Source organism: Schistocerca gregaria, chromosome 1 (genome assembly GCF_023897955.1).
Source record: "Schistocerca gregaria isolate iqSchGreg1 chromosome 1, iqSchGreg1.2, whole genome shotgun sequence".
NCBI classification, from domain to species: Eukaryota; Metazoa; Arthropoda; class Insecta; order Orthoptera; family Acrididae; genus Schistocerca; species Schistocerca gregaria.
The window spans coordinates 588970063-588993872 of record NC_064920.1 but is presented as its reverse complement, the minus strand read 5'-3'; the positions used below and the strand labels follow the sequence as shown (position 1 = coordinate 588993872).

The 23810-nt window shown below is 38.6% G+C and overlaps 1 protein-coding gene across 1 annotated transcript in view; it reads left to right on the top strand.

Moving 5' to 3' along the window:
• Window positions 1–23235, top strand: part of LOC126357482 (GPI mannosyltransferase 4) — a 35699-nt gene extending 12464 nt beyond the window's left edge. Inside the window, exons 2-4 of the mRNA XM_050007461.1 lie at window positions 18276–18676; window positions 18757–19295; window positions 22022–23235. Coding sequence (XP_049863418.1) covers window positions 18276–18676; window positions 18757–19295; window positions 22022–22916 — 1835 coding nt within the window. The 3' untranslated portion in view covers window positions 22917–23235. The remainder of the gene's footprint in view (window positions 1–18275; window positions 18677–18756; window positions 19296–22021) is intronic.
• Window positions 23236–23810: the final 575 nt, after the last annotated feature.

The following is a 23810-nucleotide window of genomic DNA, read 5'->3' as shown; positions in this document are numbered from 1 at the left end:
CAGTTATAATTTTATCATCACCCTGATACTGAATATTGCCCAATCAATCTCACATGCAGCTTCAATTTCCATCTTGGTGAATATGAATTTCTTGTCTGCTGCGATAAATACATCATTCCATTTCCCATTAGCCAAAGCTTTTGCTATACACTTAAATTTTTTCCCAAAATTCTTTATGCTGCCAATTTCAGATTTCAGCCGGCTTTCTATACCTAATATTATGTAAGCTTCAATGATTTTCAGGAGCACTTCGAACTCTGGCACTTTGTTGCAAATGCCTGTACCTCATGCCCTCAATGTCTGCCACAGTAGCCTTTGCAGCATGTTGAATGAGGCCTCCAGGCATACGCATTGAGTCCACTTTGTGTCATTTCATGTCCCTTGTTGCAATTTCATTAAGCGGTACCACCATTAACTGTATGTTTGAATTGCCTCTCCCGTTTTTGCATTTGCCTCCTCTTTATACCAGACCAAACAGGTAATCCCAAGACAAATGAAATGAGTCCCACGGGCTCAGTTTCAGTGAAAGACAGCACTTCAAATTTGTTAATTAGGCGGTTTGGTAAAACACCCCGAGTCCTCCCTGCTCCCTATCCACACTATACATGTCACCTAGCTCTACCATTGAAATACTACTCACAGTCAAGTGGAAAAATAGTGACAGAGCCCATACTTTCCACAAAGGAGACAGGATCCACAGGAAATGATAGTAATTGAGGCACCTTTGATACCAGTACCACATGATTCTTGGCAGATGTGCTACAGGTCAGATTGTCAGCACATCCATCTTCCTTCTCCTCACATTCGTTGGCTTCTCTAACTCACAACCAGTTTGTCACATTACAACCTAATCTTTGCCTGGGCTTCACTACAGTTCAATCTGTCAGCACATCTAGTCCCCCCCCCCCCCCTCCCCCACCACCACCACCACCACCACCACCATTCACCAAATAAATGCGAAAATCAGTAACAAACCTGAAAATTTGTAATAACTAAATCATTAAAAGTTATTCAGCTGCTCTCCATGTCATAAACAAATGCAATCAATTTGTATTTTCCACCAAAATAAATAATTAGGTTCAGTGACCAATGTCAAAAAATAGCCAACATCAGCACACGATGCAAGAGCCACAGTCAGAGTAAATGCAGTTTAGTCAAAACTGCTGTCACAAAAAGGCACCTGTTTTCTTTTGCAGAAAATGCACTTTAAACTTGCTAATACCTGTGTGTAATGGGTTCATATGTTAAAGGCCTTTAAATATGTCTGCTTGTGTCTGTGTACATATATGTGTGTGTGTGTGTGTGTGCGTGTGCGTGCGTGCGCGCATGAGTATATACCTATCCTTTTTTCCCCCTAAGGTAAGTCTTTCCGCTCCCGGGATTGGAATGACTCCTTACCCTCTTCCTTAAAATCCACATCCTTTCGTTTTTCCCTCTCCTTCCCTCTTTCCTGAAGAAGCAACCGTTGGTGGCAAAAGGTAGAAATTTTGTGTGTGTTTGTGTGTTATTTTATTGTGCCTGTCTACCGGCGCTTTCCCACTTGGTAAGTCTTGGAATCTTTGTTTTTAATATATTTTTCCCATGTGGAAGTTTCTTTCTATTTTATGAATATATATGTCTGTTCACACTGTGCTCGAAAACTAAGTAACCTGTACTGGAATAGGCCAGTAAAATACACTCCTGGAAATGGAAAAAAGAACACATTGACACTGGTGTGTCAGACCCACCATACTTGCTCCGGACACTGCGAGAGGGCTGTACAAGCAATGATCACACGCACGGCACAGCGGACACACCAGGAACCGCGGTGTTGGCCGTCGAATGGCGCTAGCTGCGCAACATTTGTTCACCGCCGCCGTCAGTGTCAGCCAGTTTGCCGTGGCATACGGAGCTCCATCGCAGTCTTTAACACTGGTAGCATGCCGCGACAGCGTGGACGTGAACCGTATGTGCAGTTGACGGACTTTGAGCGAGGGCGTATAGCGGGCATGCGGGAGGCCGGGTGGACGTACCGCCGAATTGCTCAACACGTGGGGCGTGAGGTCTCCACAGTACATCGATGTTGTCGCCAGTGGTCGGCGGAAGGTGAACATGCCCGTCGACCTGGGACCGGACCGCAGCGACGCACGGATGCACGCCAAGACTGTAGGGTCCTACGCACTGCCGTAGGGGACCGCACCGCCACTTCCCAGCAAATTAGGGACACTGTTGCTCCTGGGGTATCGGCGAGGACCATTCGCAACCGTCTCCATGAAGCTGGGCTACGGTCCCGCACACCGTTAGGCCGTCTTCCGCTCACGCCCCAACATCGTGCAGCCCGCCTCCAGTGGTGTCGCGACAGGCGTGAATGGAGGGACGAATGGAGACGTGTTGTCTTCAGCGATGAGAGTCGCTTCTGCCTTGGTGCCAATGATGGTCGTATGCGTGTTTGGCGCCGTGCAGGTGAGCGCCACAATCAGGACTGCATACGACCGAGGCACACAGGGCCAACACCTGGCATCATGGTGTGGGGAGCGATCTCCTACACTGGCCGTACACCTCTGGTGATCGTCGAGGGGACACTGAATAGTGTACGGTACATCCAAACCGTCATCGAACCCATCGTTCTACCATTCCTAGACCTGCAAGGGAACTTGCTGTTCCAACAGGACAATGCACGTCCACATGTATCCCGTGCCACCCAACGTGCTCTAGAAGGTGTAAGTCAACTACCCTGGCCAGCAAGATCTCCGGATCTGTCCCCCACTGAGCATGTTTGGGACTGGATGAAGCGTCGTCTCACGCGGTCTGCACGTCCAGCACGAACGCTGGTCCAACTGAGGCGCCAGGTGGAAATGGCATGGCAAGCCGTTCCACAGGACTACATCCAGCATCTCTACGATCGTCTCCATGGGAGAATAGCAGCCTGCATTGCTGCGAAAGGTGGATATACACTGTACTAGTGCCGACATTGTGCATGCTTTGTTGCCTGTGTCTATGTGCCTGTGGTTCTGTCAGTGTGATCATGTGATGTATCTGACCCCAGGAATGTGTCAATAAAGTTTCCCCTTCCTGGGACAATGAATTCACGGTGTTCTTATTTCAATTTCCAGGAGTGTATATAAACTGATGAAGTACCTGAAGATGAGCCCCCAGGACTTAAAATGCACTGTACATTGGAATTTTAAAAAAATCACAATTTGTGACTGAGTACAGTTTATAAAAGAAGTTCTGTTGCAAATAAAAGGGATAAGTGAAAAAATTGAATGAACTTGACCAGGTAATCTATAATAAGTATGCAATGATTTCAGGTAAACCAGGGCAAGTAATTAATTATATATGCAGGTATTGGTGGCTGAACAGAAAATAATGTCGAAGTAGTTGAGACAGGGGAACTGCGTGGGGCTCAGTGAGAGAAGCAAAAGTGAATAAATTAACTCACTTGTAGTCATGGATAAAAAACATGAAGGTATACATTTGTTACAAATTAATGTCATAATGTTGAACTTGATAACACGAAAAAAGACAAACAGTCCAGAGAACATAAATGAGAACATGCAGAAGTTCTGTAAGGGGAAGTACATGAAAAGTTTACATTTTGTGGATGTTAACTGGCAAGTGTTATTGGCGACCAAAAACAGAATGTACACTGTTTTCCTGTTTGGGGATGAGTGCTGTCAATTTAAGGCAGTCTACTTTGGATTCAATATTTAAGTCTCAAAGTTTCTAAGAGCTCACCTCAGATGTGAGGAAAAGAACTCGGTTCAAGCATTATGATCTATGTGGACAATATAATAATCTGTACAACTGGTTGGCAAGGGTAGTATGAGCTGCTAAATGAAGTATTTATAGTGTAGAGAAAAGGGCACATAATTTATAAACTATCGAAGCCATGTTTGTTAAAAAGAACCTTACGTTCTTGGGACAGATGATGGTGTGATGAATGGCACCTTGCTCTAAATGTGGGAAAATACAAGTTATCTATTCATCACCAATATATTCAGCCTATTAAAAATAAATTAGGCCAGCTTGAAACTGAATTAAAGTCTTTGAACAGCACAATTGTATACATCACAAAACACTGGTGTAGTGACACTGAAATATGGCATGTACTGCTATTGTCATATGAATGTACAATTGCTACTTCAGAACTACCTTAAAGAGTAGTGGATCATGTTTTCATATTAGAAATTGTATGCATTTTAAAGCTAGAGATGATTTGATGCCAATTAGTGCAGATAAACATTTTGAATTGTCAAGTACTGAACTAACAGAGCTAGTTATCCATAAAAAGTTAGTCATTCTGTGCATGCCTTCCTCACATAGTGATAATTGAACAGTGTCTTCAACAAACTAACTGAAGTCCTGAGAACAGTCTGAACCCCCACAATGAATGTAATAATATTCAGAGACATATTAATGAATATTAATATAGATGCTGAGGATGAAATTAGTTATAACTTCATAGACATTCAGCCCACTTTTGGCATGATACAAATGGCAAACTCTTCTATTAGGGTATCAAAATGTTCAGCACTGATGTAGACCATGTAGTTAAGGATATCAACAAGGAAAATAGTATTTATGAAAAATGTTGGCTTCTCTGGCCATTACTGTCAGCTAATAAAACTACAGATGGGCTTGGTGAAATATGCACAACTACAGGCCTGTGTGTGGTACAGATCTCAAAACGCAAATTGCGTATTTTTTTCTGGGGCGTTGCCAAATAAACCTGGTACAAACTGTACATGGAAAGCAATGTAGCTGTGAAGTTCTCTAAATTCTACACATTGTTTAAATTAATTTTTGAGCAGATATTTCCAAAAAGCAGCCACTTCAATAGCAGCAGGTGATGAAAATAGTTGGATAATTGCAGATGTTAGGAAGTCTTCACAGACACTAAATTTGCTCTGTTCTTTGCGAAAGCAGTACTGTAGTCCGCAGTTTCTAAATTTCTATAACAGTTACAAAAACATGTACAAAGGGCACTTCTTGCTGCAAAAGATCGTTCAGTGAAAAAATAGTGTATGAGGTGGAAAATAAAATAAAAGGAAAGTAGTATGGGTTGTCATGACATGTGAAACTGGAAGAGATGGACACGAGCATAGTAACCTGCAAATCAAAGATGCCAAAGTTAATAAATGACTATTTCTCTTTTATTGTGGAGAAGTTGCAACAAAATCTTTCTGTAACGTGTGTAGCATCCACAGTGAATTACACTGCAGGCACAATAGAACTCGATATCAGCAAGACCATACAGAAATGAAAAAATACAAACTCAGCAGGCATAGATGAGGTTCCAGTCCCTATTCTCCACTCATAGAAGAAGGTGACTGTGTAACTCACGTATTCTTAGGCTTGTTCAAGGCTTTTGATACTGTTGACCATAAAATACTATTGAACAAACTAGAAGCATTAGGTGTAAGAGGAATAGCAAATGAGTGTTTCCAGTCTTAATTGGAAAACAGGGTGCAAAAGGTAGAGATAAAACAGGGTGCAAAAGTAGAGATAGTTCAGTAATCAGCTGGTGATAAATGTTCAGTAAAACAGTTGTCAGACAAGAAATAAATAAACATAGACATATCTTAGGGCAGTGTATCTGGACCAATTCTCTTTATATGCCTATAACTTTCTAGGCAGTACAAGAAATGGAGAAAAAGTTGTCTTTCCTGACAATAGTAACAATGTAATAACTGATAAAATACCAGAACTGCTCATAGAGAAGGCAAATGGAACCCTTAAAGGCGTATAAAGGTGGGTTGTATGTAACAAATTAGCACTGAACACAAAGAAAACAAACAGCATACACTTCATCACAAAGATTGAAATCAGCTCTGCTGGATTGGGCATGTTGTTGTTGTGGTCTTCAGTCCTGAGACTGGTTTGATGCAGCTCTCCATGCTACTCTATCCTGTGCAAGATTCTTCATCTCCCAGTACTTACTGCAACCTACGTCCTTCTGAATCTGCTTAGTATATTCATCTCTTGGTCTCCCTCTATGATTTTTACCTTCCACACTGCCCTCCAAGGCTAAATTTGTGATCCCTTGATGCCTCAGAACATGTCCTACCAACTGGTCCTTTCTTCTTGTCAAACTGTGCCACAAACTCCTCTTCTTCCCAATAGATGATACAAGTTGTGTAATGGACACCAAGCATTTAGGAATGAACATTGGTTGTCAGTTAAACTGGAATGAACATTCAAGGATTCTGCCAAACAGAGTGTGATAAACACATTGTGGTCTTGGGATTTGGTGGCAATTTGTAACACCCAATGCCATGTGCTGACATACTATTCCTGCATACACTCAGTTCTTAGCTGTGGAATTCTTTTCCGGGGCTCAAAGGCACAAAGTATGGACACAGTTTTCAATCTGCAGTAAAAGACTGTACAAATAACAACTAAAAGTAATAGTCAGACTCATTGTACACAACTATATTAAAAAAGCTTAGTTCCTTGCTGCATCAAGTACCTCCATATATCAGTCTGTTGTGTATATCAGAGAAAAAATAATAAATATTTTGCAAATACAGAATTGCGAAACAAGATCTAGTTTGGACTTGCATTTATCAAACAAAAAACTCAAGACAGGATTCTCCACCACAAAATAAAAATATAAAATATATTGCCAAAGGAGGTGAAAAAAATTACTAATATAAATATATTTAAAAATGCAGATACAAAATACTTAATATGTGTTGCATACAACAGAATTAAAGATGGTTTAGAGGATTCAGAGTAGGGATTAACTGAAGGAATAGGCAAGAAATTGTGGCACAACCAAAACGAGGATGAGATGTAGAACAAGATAAAGACTGATATTTGGAGATAACAGAGCAACAATTTACCAAAGAGTTGTGTATACTAAAACATATAGCAACAAATAATGACTACAATGGTAATAAGGTTGACAAAATGTATACTACCAAATTTCATAACAAAAGCAACCCTACAGATAAAAAAATAACATTAAAAAGAGAAGCAAATCCAGAAAAAATGAAATACATTGCTTTACCTTATTATGGTATCATATCAGACAGAATAACTGATGATTTTCATAAACTAATGTATGAATTGGGTTTTGGATAATCAATAAAGTAGGGATAATAATCAGTTTCACAACCCAAAAACAAAAAACATTTACACAATCGGTGATATAAAATGAAACACGGTGAATGTGACAATTTCTATGTGGGGCAGACAATAAATATTTCTCCACCAAATTCAGAGTGTACACAGACATAAGTGAGAACTGTAAGTCTTCTTTTAATGCCCACCTAGGAAAAAATAATCATAACACCAACAGCATTGAGAAATCTTTAAAGGTACTACACAGGGTAGAGATGGACATTTTGGAAGAAACTGAAATTTATAGCACCTTCAGAGAACAGCCACAGTATGTATTCAATGAACAAACAGACCTCAGAAATAAAAAATTTCACAACTGCTTTAGACATTTACTCTGATGCATTAATCCTGTGTATTGTGTTGTAATCTCTGCCTGACATAAACTTGTATATTAAAATCTTGGAAGTACAGTACACAAATGTCATTAAACTACAAAACTGGTTGTACCTTCTGTTAACCCTGGTGTAATTTTTTGTCATTATGTTCTATTATGTTTTGTAGATACTTGAAAATCACTTAATGCCAAAATTGCAATCATAAATTAAAATTCCAATAGCTGAAAGCAAGATAAAATTCATTAAAAGGTTTATAGAAGCTGGGGACCCATACTACAAGTAAGTAATTGAAACTTCAATGTGCCTAGAAGATGTGCAATGATGTGATGTGTTGTTGTGTAAGGAAGAGGAGAATTCAGATCATTGGGTGACATGTTATTTGAAGAAATACATTAAGGAGTTCTTCAATGTATTTGATTTGAGTTATGTTCTTGTAGTTCATAAGAAATGCATGTACCAGAAATAGCGAGTCTCCACATTTCTATGGGATGGCTAAGCTTGTGCAAGAATACATTAGGTCCTGTGACTGATGTTAGAGGGAAAATCTAGCTACAGGTCTAGCCAACAACAGATGCTGAGCATTTAGCTCAATGATGTACTTGAAGCAGTGTAAGTCAGCGTATTTGTGCCATTACCAAACTTGAGAATCATATTTTGTTACATTCTATTTAGTACTGGGTGTATTTTCAGAATTCAAGGTATTGTACCCACTTGAGAAGGCAGAGTGTACCATAGTTTATGCAAGAATGGTAAAATACTATTTCCCAAATTTTAGAGACCCAGAAAGAGTACTTACAGATAATGAGCACAGAAAATGAGCCTAAGTTTATATTGATACATTAAAAAGATGTAAAAGACAATCATGGCTAATATCCATTTGTCACACCATCCTGCCAGTAACTCAATGGAATTATGTATAAGAGGAATTGGGAGTATGTGCAGCATATACTACAATGCTACACACAACTCCCGAGGGAACTTTGTGGAAGCAGATGAGCTGAAAAATGTGGTTCATCTGATGTGTGCACTGCAGCATTTGTAACAGGTAGCAACAAGAGACCCTCTCTTAACATTCCTCCCTTTTTATTTGACACCTCATATTTTGCTCAGTGGTAGCTTCTGTCTAACTTTCATTATTTTGCAGGAACTCAACCAACAACACATCATAACAGCTCAAAAGATGAGTGCCATGACCTCCCTTGCAGATTGAGTGTGAAGTTTCAAGTATTTACTTTGCCTGTGTTGAAATTTACAGCCAGTTTGGTATGAATGAACTCAATTTTAATTCGACATCTTTAATGGCTTGCTGATCAAGGTGACATAGTGGTAAGACATTGTATTTATATTAGGGAGGACAGTGGTTCAAATCCCCCTCTGGCTATCCAGATTTAGGTTTTCTGTGATTTGGGGTGAATGCGAGCATGGATCCTTGTAAAGCACACAGCTGATTTCATCTGTATACTTCCTCAAGCCAAGTTTGTGCTCTGTCTCTAATGACTTCATTGTTGAAAGGATGTTAATCCCTTATATTCCTTCCTTTCTTTGAACTGCTTACTGAAATCAGTTCAGTCCAGTTTAGGCAGTACAGTATTAAACTTTGTCAAGAAAGTCTGAAACCTCACGAGGATTTCGTGAACGTGCTTGTGGTATTTCCTCAAAACATTAACTGTAGTTCTTACCCCGTAACTGATAGTTGATTATTACTGTTTCATCCTTTTTCTCCATGGTATCATCAGTCTTATTGGAGTTAATCATTGTTAACATCAGTAATGTTAGAACTCCTTATGACTATGTTTGAATTCAGCTAAAACTTTCTATTGCATTATATAAAGAATCACTTATCTCTAATGTGACCACAATCTCAAGAAGCTTCATCCTTGACATCCCATCTCTGTGAAGGTAGTGGATGACAGTTCTGTTAGCAATTTGTTCTATTTTGTTGGCTATGACTAAACCCAGTGCTTCAGTTTTTTACTGAAAAGAGACTAACCTGAGTTTGCTATAGATTTGCATGCACACAAAGAATTATTCCTTATACAAATACTTCACAAAAATCTACTTTCTGGCTAATATTTTTTCTTAGGGTCTAGGTGCTGGTGGTTAATCACATGATCAGTGTGTTATAGGAGATATGCATGACAAATATACGATCAGATTTCATAGCATAAGTTCACGAGTTAGTACATCTGTCACGAAAGCCCACTACTACCAGTTTCCAAACTTTACTGCTTGTGAATACACCATTCGAATGGAACAATTTCCAGAGCATTGAGGTCTGCGCATAGTGGCAATGGAAATAGCAAATATACACAATATTTAATTTAAGGTATTTCATTAACAGCAGAATAATGGACTGTTGAGACTTATTGGCAGATTAAAACTGTACCCAGAACCAGGACTCTACCCTGGAACCCTGCCTTTCATGAGCAATGCTTCACAGTATCCTTTCTTCCAGGAGTGCCAGTCCCAGTAGGTATCCAGGAGAGCTTCGGTGAAGTTTGGAAAGTGTTAGAGAGCTACTGACAGAATTGAAACTGTGAAGATGGGTTGTGAGTCATACCTGAATATTTGAGATGTTAAGAACATTGCCAATGAAATGCAAGATTCTCAGTTCAAGTCAGTCCAGCACATAGTTCTGATCTGCCATAAAGTCACGAAACAGGAGGTACTATTCTGTGGTGTGAAAGATTCATTTCGGGTGTTACTTTTGGGTTCAACACTATTAAATCTCTGGTAATTTGGGTTAGTAGTGTTAGATAAAAAATAAGTGTCTACCCTTCATGTCCTCCATAATTCATTTGCACCATGTTGTCCTTCATGCATAAATCTGTTTTAAAAATCTGCTGTCACATTGCAACTGTTTCTCTTGAGTAGTATTTTATACCAGCGTCATCATAGTTTGTGTTGTTTTTTTTTTAATTTTTTTAATTTATGTAATCTACTTACATCCACATTTGCTGAACAGGAAAGTACTCTGAGAACATTACCTTCAGAAACACTGAGTACTTTGTTTGTCATTTTGACCCAAACATGTTTCATTGCTGTTGCACCAGTATCAGTGTTCCTTTTAAATTCTTTTAATTGGCTGGTAGGTCATACAGATGTAATTAAGGTCTTAATCTCCTAACGTTATATTATATAGAAACTCCACATTTGATATTGTTATTGACATCTGTTTTGTTTAGTACAGATGCACTCTCTCATATAACATATCATTACTATAATGTACTTGTGGTGAAATTCAGCTTTAGTATCTCATTCCTCTTTCTGTTTTGTATTTTGCACCATCCTGATGAAGCTTGGCATAAGCTGTATTAGTGTCATGTACATTCTTCAGCACACTGTCATCTATCAAATTAATGTCTTTATTCTTATAGTACCGTACAGATTTTTTTGACTATGAGTTGAAACCTTCCTCAAAATATATGAATACCAAGCAAAGTTCTATTCTGTAATTTCATATCTGACTTGGAAATAGACCATTATGCTAGAGTTTATTCCATTGCTTGATTAAAATCCAATATATATTTTCTGTACAGTTGTTTATTTTAGTTAATCTCTTGCAATTTTTAGAAGGGTCCGGTGTGTGTGTGTGTGTGTGTGTGTGTGTGTGTGTGTGTGTGTGTGTGTGTGTGTGTGTGGTGCTTTTTATCCCCCATCACCTTTCTTATGAAGTACAACAGTTACAATATTATTTCAGTTTTGAGGCAGTGTGTTCCTCTGCAGACATTCTGTTCATGATATTGCAAAATCCTTTGTTTTATTTTTCCTCCATCTGTAACTGTTTGTATCAAATGATGTTAGTTCTTACTTTCTACTTGGACTTGGTGTCTATACATGATTTAGCTTACTTCTGAAATGTTATTATTTTCATCTGTTTTTGTGAGTCATATCTTGAACTCTAAAAACATTTAAAGAAATCTTCAAATTCTTGTACAGTTTTATATCTCTTGTTTTGTACAGTCAGCCATATTCATTGATGAAATGTGGTATCTACCTGATGTGACTTTCTCAATTCTTTTCTTGTGTTTTCATTTGTTCCTCTTACCCAATGTTTATGTTATCTTCTCAAAGCCTCTCGAAAATATTGCAAAATAGTTTATTTAGATCAGCATATTTTATTCTGTTACTGTTATTGTTTGTTCCCTTATCCGTTATGGTGGGGGAACACCACAGCTGTTCTCGTAAATTACACTGTATGAAATAGTGCAATCAGCCATAAGTTTTCTTGAAATGATTTTGTTACGTCATTACTAGTTTTGAGCCTGAGCCCATTGTCAGATGATGGAGTTGACTTATTTTTAAGTTTTGTGTTGACTTCTTTGCAAGTTTTACATTTGTGCCTTTCTGTACACATTGGATGAGCGAGGTTTGATTTTCTTTTGCAGTCCATACTGATCAATGAACTGAACTAAGTGAACTAAAAACAAGTTGGTAGATGTATATAGCTCTAGCTGATGATTTTTGGCTGTGAGTTCAGGATGCATCATACAATTTAATGTATACAATAAATGTACAGAAAAAAAACAGGATTACATTTTATAGGCACATATGAGGTTGTTGCTTATTTTCTGTTACAATGCAATAGCTAATATTTATTTTGTTATTTAATACTTACTCATACTGTATATACATTTGTCTGTACAATACACTTTTAAACAATTTTTAAATAAATTAATTCCTTCACTTTCTTGGTTGATTTTGGTAACGCTTAAAATCTTTTCCCTGCTTCATCTGGAGCACTCATTTTCAATTTGAGATTACTTTACCATTTGTAGTAATTTTCCTTTCTTCTTGTTGCATGGTCATGTACATCTTTATTTAGGGGGTGTTTATCACTTACTCTCAATGCCATAATGTTCCGATATTATGAAAAGGAAAGTTGCTACTCACCATGTAGCGAAGATGATGAAGTGTGGTTTCAGTTATATGCAGTGAGTACACTGTCATAATATTATGATTTACAAAACTTGTGTACAATTTTCTGTGGCTGGTATTTTGGCTAAATATCTCACTGCTCTTTTCTAAATTTTAAATACTCTTTTTTTAAGTAGCCATTCTGTGCACTTCCCCGTATATGAATTGAATAAGACAGTTGTGGGAACACATTCCATAGTACATTATCCTGTGAATTTTGTCATCCACAACTTCTGCGATTTTGCGCATGAGGAAAATCTGTGTATTTGTGTTTGTACACAGTACATCTATGTACTCCTCCCACAACAAATGGTTATCTATAATAGTTACTAGAAATTTTATGTTGCGTACTTCTTTAATTGCCTTACTATTTAATTTAAGAATATAATTAAAAGTATAGTTGCTACCACCATATAACAGATACTCTGAGTCACAGCAAGGCACAACAAAAAGACTGTCAAAAAGTTGGCCAACCAGGCCTTGAGGCCACATGGAGGCCAGGAGGGTTACGGGAATGTAGGATATATAGCAAGGAGAGTTCCCACCTGTGCAGCTCAGAAGAGCTTTGTTGGTGGGAAGTATTCAGATGGCATGGACTGTGAAGCAGTCATTAAAATGAAGGAAATCATGTTGGGCAGCGTGCTCAGCAACAGGGTGATACAGTTGTTTATTGGCAACAGTTTGTAGATGGTCATTTATTCGAACAGACAGCTTGTTGGTTGTCATGCCCATGTAGAAAGCAGCACAGTGGTTGCAGCTTAGTTTGTAGATCACATGACTGGTTTTACAGATAACATTGCCTTTGATAGGATAGGTGATGTTTGAGACCAACTGAAGTAGGGTTGTGATGGGAGGATGTATGGGATAGGTATTCTATCTAGGCTATTACAGGGACATGAGCCATGAGGCAAGGGGTTGGGAGCAGGGGTTGTGTAGGGATGGATGAGAATATTGTGTAGGTTTGGTGAGTGGCAAAATACCACTGTGGGAGGGATGGGAAGGACATTGGTTAGGACATTTCTCATTTCTGGCAAGAGGTTGTTGAAGCCCTGGCGAAAAATGTAATTCAGTTGCTCCAGTCCCGGGTGGTTCTCAGTCACGAGGGGAATGCTCCTCTGTGGGTGGACGGTGGGGTTTTGGGAAGTGTTGGGTGACTGGAAAGATAAGGCACGGGAGATTTGTTCTTGTACAAGGTTGGAAGGGTAATTACAATATGTAAAGGCCTCAGTGCAACCCTTGGTATATTTTGACAATGCAGCATCTTATGTCCCACTTTACACCTGCCGATATCATAAATTCATATTGATTACTCTCCCTGTGTCCTACCAAGCCCTCCCCATACTCCAGTCCTTCCCCTCTCTATTTCAGTTCACACCTACTAATTTCACATAATCTAGTCACTTATGTCATCCCCTCTTTTGACACTTATCCACATATAGACCTGCTACCTACATTACAAATATTTTTATTTTTCATTTGATCTGTTATGATTTTGGACCAATTTCTGTTGGTTTTTCCCATTCACTATCGGCCTACTCCCTCAGATTTCCTCTTGTTTCTCCTTATTTCACGTGTTTCTTCCTTTTCATAATTTTTCCCTTGTATTTCTGTGTATTTATGCAAATTTTTTTGGGCGCAATTCTATGTTATTTACACATCTTTACGCGTGTTTTCCACCTTATGTCTTCCACCTGCATAAGTACAGAAAAGTTTCTGTCCCTTAGCCAGAACTCAGTCCCACATATTGTTCCTTTGTTGTTGCTTGGTGCATGGAATCTGCCCAAATGGCCTTACCACAATTACCCATCTCTGGCTGCCATCCTTTCTTCCGCAATAACCTCCATCTGTTTTGATTCTGCCAGTCCTTAGCCCTCACAATTACAGTCTTGCGTAACCATATCAATCAGGCCCAAACCTCCTTGCAATACCTTCTCTCAATTCAGAAAATTCCCCTATTATGCAATCCCAAATTCCTGGATCTCATAACACACATTGAAACTCTTGCTTTCCTGGAACTAGAGCAACATGCACAATGCCACCTCAAAAAATTATCCAACCTGTCCACTTCCTCCTCCTGCCTGGGAGTACTACTGTCCACCATCTCTATTACAACCTCCAAACCTGCCCCATGTCCCCTCATAACTGACAAACCGTGTCTCGCAGACCTACTACATTTACCCCATCCTCCAAAACTCCCACCCACCACCACACAGAATCCAGTACCTAAACAGACTCAAAACGCAATCGTGGACCTTTCCTCCCAAATCTTTAACCCTGGGGATTATCAGTCCTCTTCAAAAGCCTCACCTTTTGCCCCCCCTCCTCCCCAACCACCCCTAAGGTCCAACCATGTAGGACTTGTTAAAGACCTTCTTTCCTTCTCCCAGTCCCTACAGTGGAAGCAGTTTTTCACCACCAACCCTATCAATCACTCAGACTCAGCCAGAGACAAATGTGGAACCCTGCCCGACTCAGTTCATTCCTCCATCCAACCATGATCCACTCCCACTGCGCCCAAATCACCCACTGTTAACTTTCCAGAATTTCTTAACTTCAAATCTTGCCTCACCATCATTCCCGAAATCCCTCAACATGCAAACTAACATTATATCCACAGAAAATCTACAATCCACCACCTAAAAACTGATCTTGATCTTATAACCCTATCTTCTGACAAACGCCCCACCACTATGGTTTTGATCCCCCAGGATTACCTGGCTGAAGGACACTGCCAGCTGTCAAATTCATGCACCTACAAACCCTGCCACAGTGGCTCCATTCCAGACATGCAGCAGGATCTCCAGTCTCTCCTAAAATCCTTAGGACCATCCCAGAACCTCTCTCAAAAGGCCATCTCTCTCCCTGCCCCTACCATTCCCCGCACTCCTATCTTATACATGCTTGCTAAAGTCCATAAATCCAACCAGCCAGAATGCCTCATTGTGGCCTGTTATTGTGCTCCCACTGCGGAAATCTCTGCTCTTGTAGACCAACATCTTCAGCCTATTACCCACAATCTACATTCATACATAAAAGATGTCAACCACTTCCTCTACTGCTTTTCCACAGTTCCTGTTACCACACAGTGCGCTGCTTGCCACTATTGATGCAATCACCCTTTATACTAACATCCGTAATGCCCTCGGTGTTACCGCTATTGAGCATTATCTCTCCTAATGACCAACAGATTCCAAACCAACCACCTCTGTCCTAGTTGCCACGACCAACTATATCCTCATCCATAATTACTTCTCCTTCAAAGACATTACTTAAAAAACTAAAAAATAAATTTAAAAAATCCAGGTTACGACTGTGGGCACCTACATGGATCCTATGCCAACTTAATCATGGGCCATCTAGAGAAATCCTTTCTAAACGCTCATAATCCCAAACCTTTCTCTTGGTTCAAATTCACTGATGACATCTTCATGATCTGGATCAACAGTAAGGACACCCTATCCACATTCCTCCAAAAACTCAACATCTTCTCCCCCATTCTCTTCATCTGGACCAACTCAACCCATCGAGGTTTTTCTTGATGGTGACCTCCACCTCAAAGATGGCTATATTAGTTGCTCTGTCCACGTCAAAGCTACCAACAGCCAGCAATACCTCCACTCAAACAGCTGCCACCCATTCCATACCAAGAAGTTCCCTCCATACAGCCTAGCCACCCATGGCCTTCGCATCTCAAGCGACAAGCTGTCCCTCTGGAAATATACTGAGGCTGTCACTGAGGCCTCCACAGATCAAAGTTACACATATGGTCGAACTTGTAATTCCCCCCCACCCCCCAGTCTCGGCTCGTACGGCAGGTTCCATTGGGGTAATTGGACCTCAGTTTCATACATGTTTTTGCACCTGCTATAATCTTCTTTAGAAGTTACGGATCATTGTCTACTTAATTCAGCAGTTCCTGAGCAATATCTATGTGGCATCATTTTTGGTTGAAATTCAACACTTTTGGAATAAACTTCGCTGCTACCCATTTCACCCCCAAAACATCAAGAAATTGCTTGGCATGAGCCAAAGAAATGCCGACATCATCATCAACCTCTCTGACGGTGATTCGGCAATTTTCTAGAACCATTTTCCTTACGTCTTCCACATTGTTATTAGTACTTGATGAGCTAAGGCAGTCGTCTTGAGCATCCCTCAACTCTCTTTGAAATGTTTACACAACTCGTAAAGTCTTCTCTTATTTATAGTAGATTGACCAGGAGCGATAGTCAACATTTTGAATGGGGTGGCTGCACTTTATTCAATTTTTCAAGCAAAATTTAATGCAGATTATTTGATCCATCTTTTTTGGAAGTAAAAATTCACTGAGAACTTGAAAACATGTATAACCTGTACAACTGTCAACAATAAACTAAATATTCAAAACAGCTGAAAAATCAAACATAAATCAGGAACATGTGTACCAACAAGATAAAAAAAAGAAAATTGGATGTATAAAACCCATGAATTAAAAAAATAAAATAAAAAAATCCTGTTACTTTTTTATCACACCTCGTAACTGTCTAGCTAAGTCAGTTAAAAGGTTTGAGGAAGGCAAGGATATAACACCTCCAACAGGGCCACCAGCCTTCTGGTTGAGCTTTACCTATCTCATTGCTTTACATTGACATCTTACTCAGAGGTGACAAGTCATGGGATATTGATAGGTAGGCATACAAATGGCAGTAGTTTTGTGTACACAAGGTATAAAAGGGTAGTGTATTGATGGAGCTGTCATTTTTACTCAGGTGATTCATGTGAAAAGGTTTTCAATGTGCTTATGGCTGCACGACGGGAATTAACAGACTTTGAATGCAGAATGGTAGTTGCAGCTAGAAGCATGGGACATTCCATTTTGGAAATCTTTAGGGAATTCCGTATTCTGAGAGATGTGTCAAGAGAGTGCCGAGAATACCAAATTTCGGTCATTATCTCTCACCATGGACAAAGCAATGGCCAACAGCCTTCAACTAACAACCGAGAGCAGCGGCGTTTGCATAGAGTTGTCAGTGGTGACAGCCAAGCAACATTGCACGAAATAACAGCGGAAATCAATATGGGACATATGACAGACATATCCATTAGGACAGTGCAGAGGAATTTGGCATTAATGGTCTATGGCAGCAGATAACCAACACAAAAGCCTTTACTGACAACATGACATCATCTGCAGTGCCTCTCTTGGGCTCATGACCATATTGGTTGGACCCTAGAGAACTGAAAAACCATGAGCTGGTCAAATGAGGCCCAATTTCAGATGGTAAGAGCTGATGGTAGGCTTCAGGTGTGGTGCAGATCTCACAAAATCATGGACCCAAGTTGTCAACAGGGCACTATGCTAGCTGGTGATAGCTCCATAATGGTGTAGGCTGAGATTATATGGAATGAATTGGGTCATCTGGTTCAAGTGAACCAGTCATTGGCTGGATATGGTTATGTTCTGCTACTTGGAGACCATTTGCAATCATCCCAAACAACGATGTCATGTCGCCAGGCACAATTGTTCGCTATTGGTGTGATGAACATTCTAGACAATTTGAGTGAGTGATGTGGCCACCCAGATTGCCTAACGTGAATTCCATTGAACATTTACGGGACTTAATCGAAGGGTCAGTTCATATTCAAAATCCTGCACTGACAACACTTCCACAATTATGGACTGCTATAGCAGCAATAAGGCTCAATATTTCCTCAGGGGACTTGCAACAATTTGTTGAAGCCATGAGTTGCTGCAGTATGGTGGGCAAAAGGAGGTCAACATGATATTAGGAGGTACCCCATGGCTTTTGTCACCTCAGTGTATTTCAATGTTCTTAGTTATATAGTAGGACCTTCTAAGAATATCTTTTGTGTTGTCCAGCTAAAACTGATAAAATTTTGATCTAAATTACATGATTGTTTTCTTTCCTCTTTCAGGTGATGTTTTTAATACTGATGTTTCTAGGCCTTGGGAGTTTAATACAACATTCCCAATTAGAAGTGTTGTGCTGCCATATGTTTGTGTAGGACTGCCATTAAAATTCTTGAAGTTTGTTGCACCTTATGCAAAGTATTGGACTGGTGCTGAAGTGCAGACTCCATATACATTGTTAGTTCTACCTCGTTTAACTTGTTGTGCCTTGTCATTTATTACTGATTATTGTTTATATCACATCTGCAAATGTTATGGTCAAAATTATAGAGTGAGACTCATTATACATGCAAGTTCTTTTGTTATCCTAGTCTTTGGAACAAGAACATTCTCGAATATGATGGAAATGGTTTTGATGTCTGTTCTTTTATGTTTAGTTGTTGACTGTATGTCATTTTCAGAGCAGGTAAGGGACACACTGATTGTTCATTAGTTATTTTAGTCTACCTGTAATTAAATTTTATTAATAACAAGTATTGTCTTCAGGTCATTCATCGTGATGAATATCTCAGAGAAAAATACAACAAGGCTGATTCACCAGTAACCAGGACAAAACTCTATAAATTGATAAACTCCTTACCAAGTCATTCTTTTAGTTGTTGTTTTGCTGTTGCGACAGTGGTTGTTATAGGAGTATTTAATCGACCAACATTTATTGCATTTGCCATTCCGCCTGTTTTCTTTTGGCTTCATAGAGGTCTTGGGTCAAAAAGTGTTGGTTTTGTACAATTTCATCTCCGTATGCTTGTCTTTATTTTATCTTGTATACCCGGGATTATTTTTTACATAATAACTGATTCATATTACTATGGATATTTGACAAATAGTGAAATTCAGGAATTTAAAGTTAGTTTGAATAATTTTGTTGTAACTCCTTTGAATTTCTTACGATATAATACAGTTTTTACAAACTTATCCAAACATGGATTACACCCACGATATCTTCATGTGTTGGTCAATGTTCCACTGCTGTATAATGTTTTGGGGGTCATCGGAATGATCACAGTCATAAAAATGATATACAAGTAAGTAAAAACTGTTATTTGATTTATCCTCTTTGACACAAGCAGACATATTTAAATATGTCTGCTTGTGTGTGTGTGTGTGTGTGTGTGTGTGTGTGTGTGTGTGTGTGTGTGCGCGCGCGTGCGCGTGCGCGTATATATCTATCCTTTTTCCCCCCCTAAGGTAAGTCTTTCCGCTCCCAGGACTGGAATGACTCCTTACCCTCTCCCTTAAAACCCACATCCTTTTATCTTTCCTTTTCCTTCCCTCTTTCCTGACGAAGCAACCGCCGGTTGCGAAAGCTCGTAATTTTGTTGTGTGTTTGTGTGTTATTTTATTGTGCCTGTCTACCGGCACTCTCTCTCTCTCTCTCTCTCTCTCAAGCGTTTTTTTATTTTATTTTTTTAAATGTTAAATCACATGTTTGTGTTGGTGGCACTGTCAAAAACAGTACTGTATCGTTTCATAGTATAAACACCCATTGTATGTCAAAATGCTAATGTTTTTCCAAGGAAAAGTGACAAGTAGGTTGGTAAATCTCTCAAAAAGTGAAGTATGATGCAAAAATGAAGTGTTTTTAAGAAACATGGGTTTCGTGCTAATAGATTTTTGAATAAATGGAAACATTGTGTTCAACATGTGGCACATGAAGTTACAGACAATGAAATACAGGCAAACTCATCAGTATCTAGAGAAACACTCTTTATTGCTTCGAAGATTAAAATAAAACATTGTGACACACGATTTTCTCAAAACGAATGTGATGTAAAGAGAGGCTAGGTTATATTCTGATAGATTTAGACATCCTAGCAAGGATGTTAGGTGAATGTGTTTGTTGTAAAATATGTGGAGGGCCAGTTACTTTACATAAAGACAGGTATCAAATGGACTAGCCAGGAAACTTATCATTAATTGTGCTAGTTTTAAATATACTCTTTATTTTCGAATTCTGGTACGTGTAAAGATAAAGTAAATTTTAGGTGGTTTTATAGATTGAGAGCTCTTGGAAAAAGACACACTGCAGCAGAAACAATGTGTGCCATGATGAGCACGCCATGCCCACCTTGTAAAACAGACAAGTATGCAGGATTTATTGGACCTGCTGTGGAATCTGTTGCATGTCAGTCAATGAAGGATGCTGCAAATGAAGCTGTTGAAATAAATGATGGTATCACTGACATACCAGTAGCTTTTGATAGCACTTGGCAGAAGTGCAGCTACAGTTCTAACAATTCTGTTGCTACAATGACCAGTGTGGATACTGGAAAGCTAATAGATTTCCAGATTGTAACCAAACATTTTTATAAGTGAAAGCAGGGAATGAAGAAAGGCATATCTGTGACGGAAACTATGAAGGAACAAGTGGTGGTATGGAGGCCTCTGCAGCTATTGAAATTTTTAATGTGTTACATTAAGTTCTTAGATGCAGAAGCATACAACAGTGTAGTAGCCACTCGGCCTTACAGTGAGAAGATTATCACAAAAGTGGAATATGTTGTTCATATCCAGAAGAGGATGGGCACCAGATTGAGGAAGTTGAAATGAAGTTTGAGAGACAAGAGACTTTCTGATGGTAAAGCCATAAGAGTCAGGCTGACAGACAAACTGATTGATGAACTGCAGAAGTATTATGGGATGGCCATTAGAAATAATACTGAGGATTTGTTGAAAATGAAGTAGGCAGTATGGGCTAACTTCTTCCACAGATTGTCAACTGATGAAAAAGCAGTACACCACCTTTGCCCTCCTGGACCTGATTCATGGTGCAATTACTGCAATGCTCAGTACTCAAACAGTTCATACAGCCATAAACGTCCCGTCCCAGCAGCAGTCATGAATATCATAAAACCTATTTACAGAGACCTGGCAAATCCTGAATTACTGAAGAAGTGTCTGCATGGTCAGACTCAAAATCCCAATGATTCGTTCAATAATCTTTGGACTTGCTTACCAAATAACATTTTTGTTGGAATGAAGACACCAAAGTTGGAGTGGGAGGCGAGCAGTGATGCTGTTATTGCTTTTAATGATGATAACATTGGTGGTGTGAAAGTGCTACAGCACATAGGAATTAATCCTGGAGCAAACTACATCAAAAAACTTGAATGGATGGACAAGGTTCGCATTGATGAAGCAGAGTATGCAGCACAGTTGGCTGCTAAGGAGCCCAGAAAGACGAAAAGAAGAAAAAGCTTGGGAAAAGATCATGAGGATGATATACAGCATGGTGCTGGGTGCTTCTGAGGGACTAAAAATAAAAAATTAAACATATTTTAAGTGAGTTACAGTCTTTTGAAACTTTAGAAACTGTTCCTGAAAATTTACATCTTCTGTTGCATTCTTCTCTAAATCTCAGAAACCACTTTGAGTAGAGTATTCAAATTTTGAGGGAGTAATAACATACATATCTTGAGTCTACTGAACTACAAGAAGAATATAATTTTATGTATAATTAAAATTATTTAGTATAACATACAAAAATACAAAAAATTTTAAGTTACAGTAGTTCCTGAAATACAGGGAAGCCAAGTCACTCAATTTAATATTGTTGGGATAGGGCGTTTCAACTCCCCTTAACTCTAAGGCAAATTTCTATAACCTAATTACTTTGCATTGCAATTTATGTTGCAAAGGAACACGATTTTTGACTGCACTGCAGTAAAATCAGAAGTGTGCCACTGTTTTAAACATTATATATGTATCTATCTTTTATTGAAAATCATGTACATTGTTTTTTTTGTTTCAGGGCTCTAATTCTCAAGCAGTGGACTGATTTACCAAGAATACAAAGTGTTGTCAGTCTTATGACAGCTTCTTTCATCACACCAGTAGCTGCATTATCTGTTTTCCCTCATCAGGAACCAAGGTTTCTAATACCTGTTACACTTCCTGTAGTTTTTCTACACTCACAACATATATATCAAACTTCCGGTACAGTGCAGCCGTATCATCATGTGCAGAGAAAACCAACGGGTGCTCATTCAAAAATGAATTTTTTGCTATCATTATGGTGCTTCAGTAACTTAATATTGACTATATTTTTTGGTTTTCTTCACCAGGGTGGAATTTTTCCATTGTTAAAACATTTCTCAGCAGAACTACAGTCTAAACCACAATTCACTTCAATACATCTTGTAACTAGTCACATGTATTCTTTGCCAATATCTCTGTTGCAGTTGCATAATCCCCACCATACATATTATAACAGAACTGTTGGCTTAAAATACCGCAAAGCGAAACAGTTTTTTTCCTATGAGATGGGGTCCGTCCCTTTAGAGGAAGTGTACTTAAAAATTAATGAACTGTTAGAAGAATGTGAGAGACGATTTCATTTTAAAAAGCTTGATTATCGTTTATATTTGGCTATGCCAGCTACCCTCAGTGAAGAATTCTACTCACTCACATACAACAAAAGCTCACCATTGTCATTTATTATTGAAGATGTTTTTTATCCACATCTTTCAACCGAAGCATTACCAAATGTTTTCTCCTTGACAGAGTGTTCATATGACGATGAACTAATAGGATTTTGTTATAGTGAACGCTTTTATACGTCTCCTGTTAAGTACATATTAAAATTTTTGCAACAGTTTGGGCTTATTCTAGTAAGAATTGACAAAATGAAACACTTAGCATATTAAAGACTTGGAGAGAGGGTGTGTGATAATGTGAATAATGCATTTAACTTTCATTTCTGTGATATTTGTAGACAAATATGAGTTCCTATTTTATATTTTAAGTGAATGAGCTGTATATATTTGTAGGCCTGTGAATTGTATAATATGTACATTTGCACCGAGTACATAAAGAATGAATGAGATTAGGAAGTTAGTGCTTTATTTGACTCCACATGTTTCATTATCAAGCATTGAAGCATAATTATCAGTAATTTGTTATTGTTTCCTTCCAAATGTGAGTGTGAGTTCTTTTATTGTAAATAAACTCAATTACAAAGTCTCATAGCTGTTTTAATGCTGGATGATGGTGGAGATACAGTTGTTTAGAACATCATGAAAGAAAGTAAAAACTTTTTATTTCTTTATTCACTCGGCTATATTTATTGTTTCCCAGTTTAAAAGTTACTAATTCCTAAGATACAAGGTGACACATTGTGGCATTGAAATCAGTAACGTTTGAACTGGGGCAATTTGCACAGTCAAGAAGATAAATAAATAATAAGAAATTAATAAAAAAAGTTTATTTTCTTCCATCTAGGAAATAATTGAAGTGATTTTATATGCTGTATACATTGCACTTCTAAATTCATTGAGCCACAGATTAGAGATTGTGAAATTCGATATTTTTTTTTTTTCTATTTTGGCTCATAAATCTATTACTTTGCCTTAAAAGTGTTTTATTTGTGGTTTAGTGTCACTTTGCTAGACTGTGTATTTTTATATCTTTTCTTATGAAAATTGTTACAGCTTGTCATATTCTATTTCATACGTAAATATATCTTTCAAGAAAATAAGAAATAGAAACATTTTCTACGGAAAAAACAAGCCTTATTTTACAAAAGGTTTACAAAATTCTTT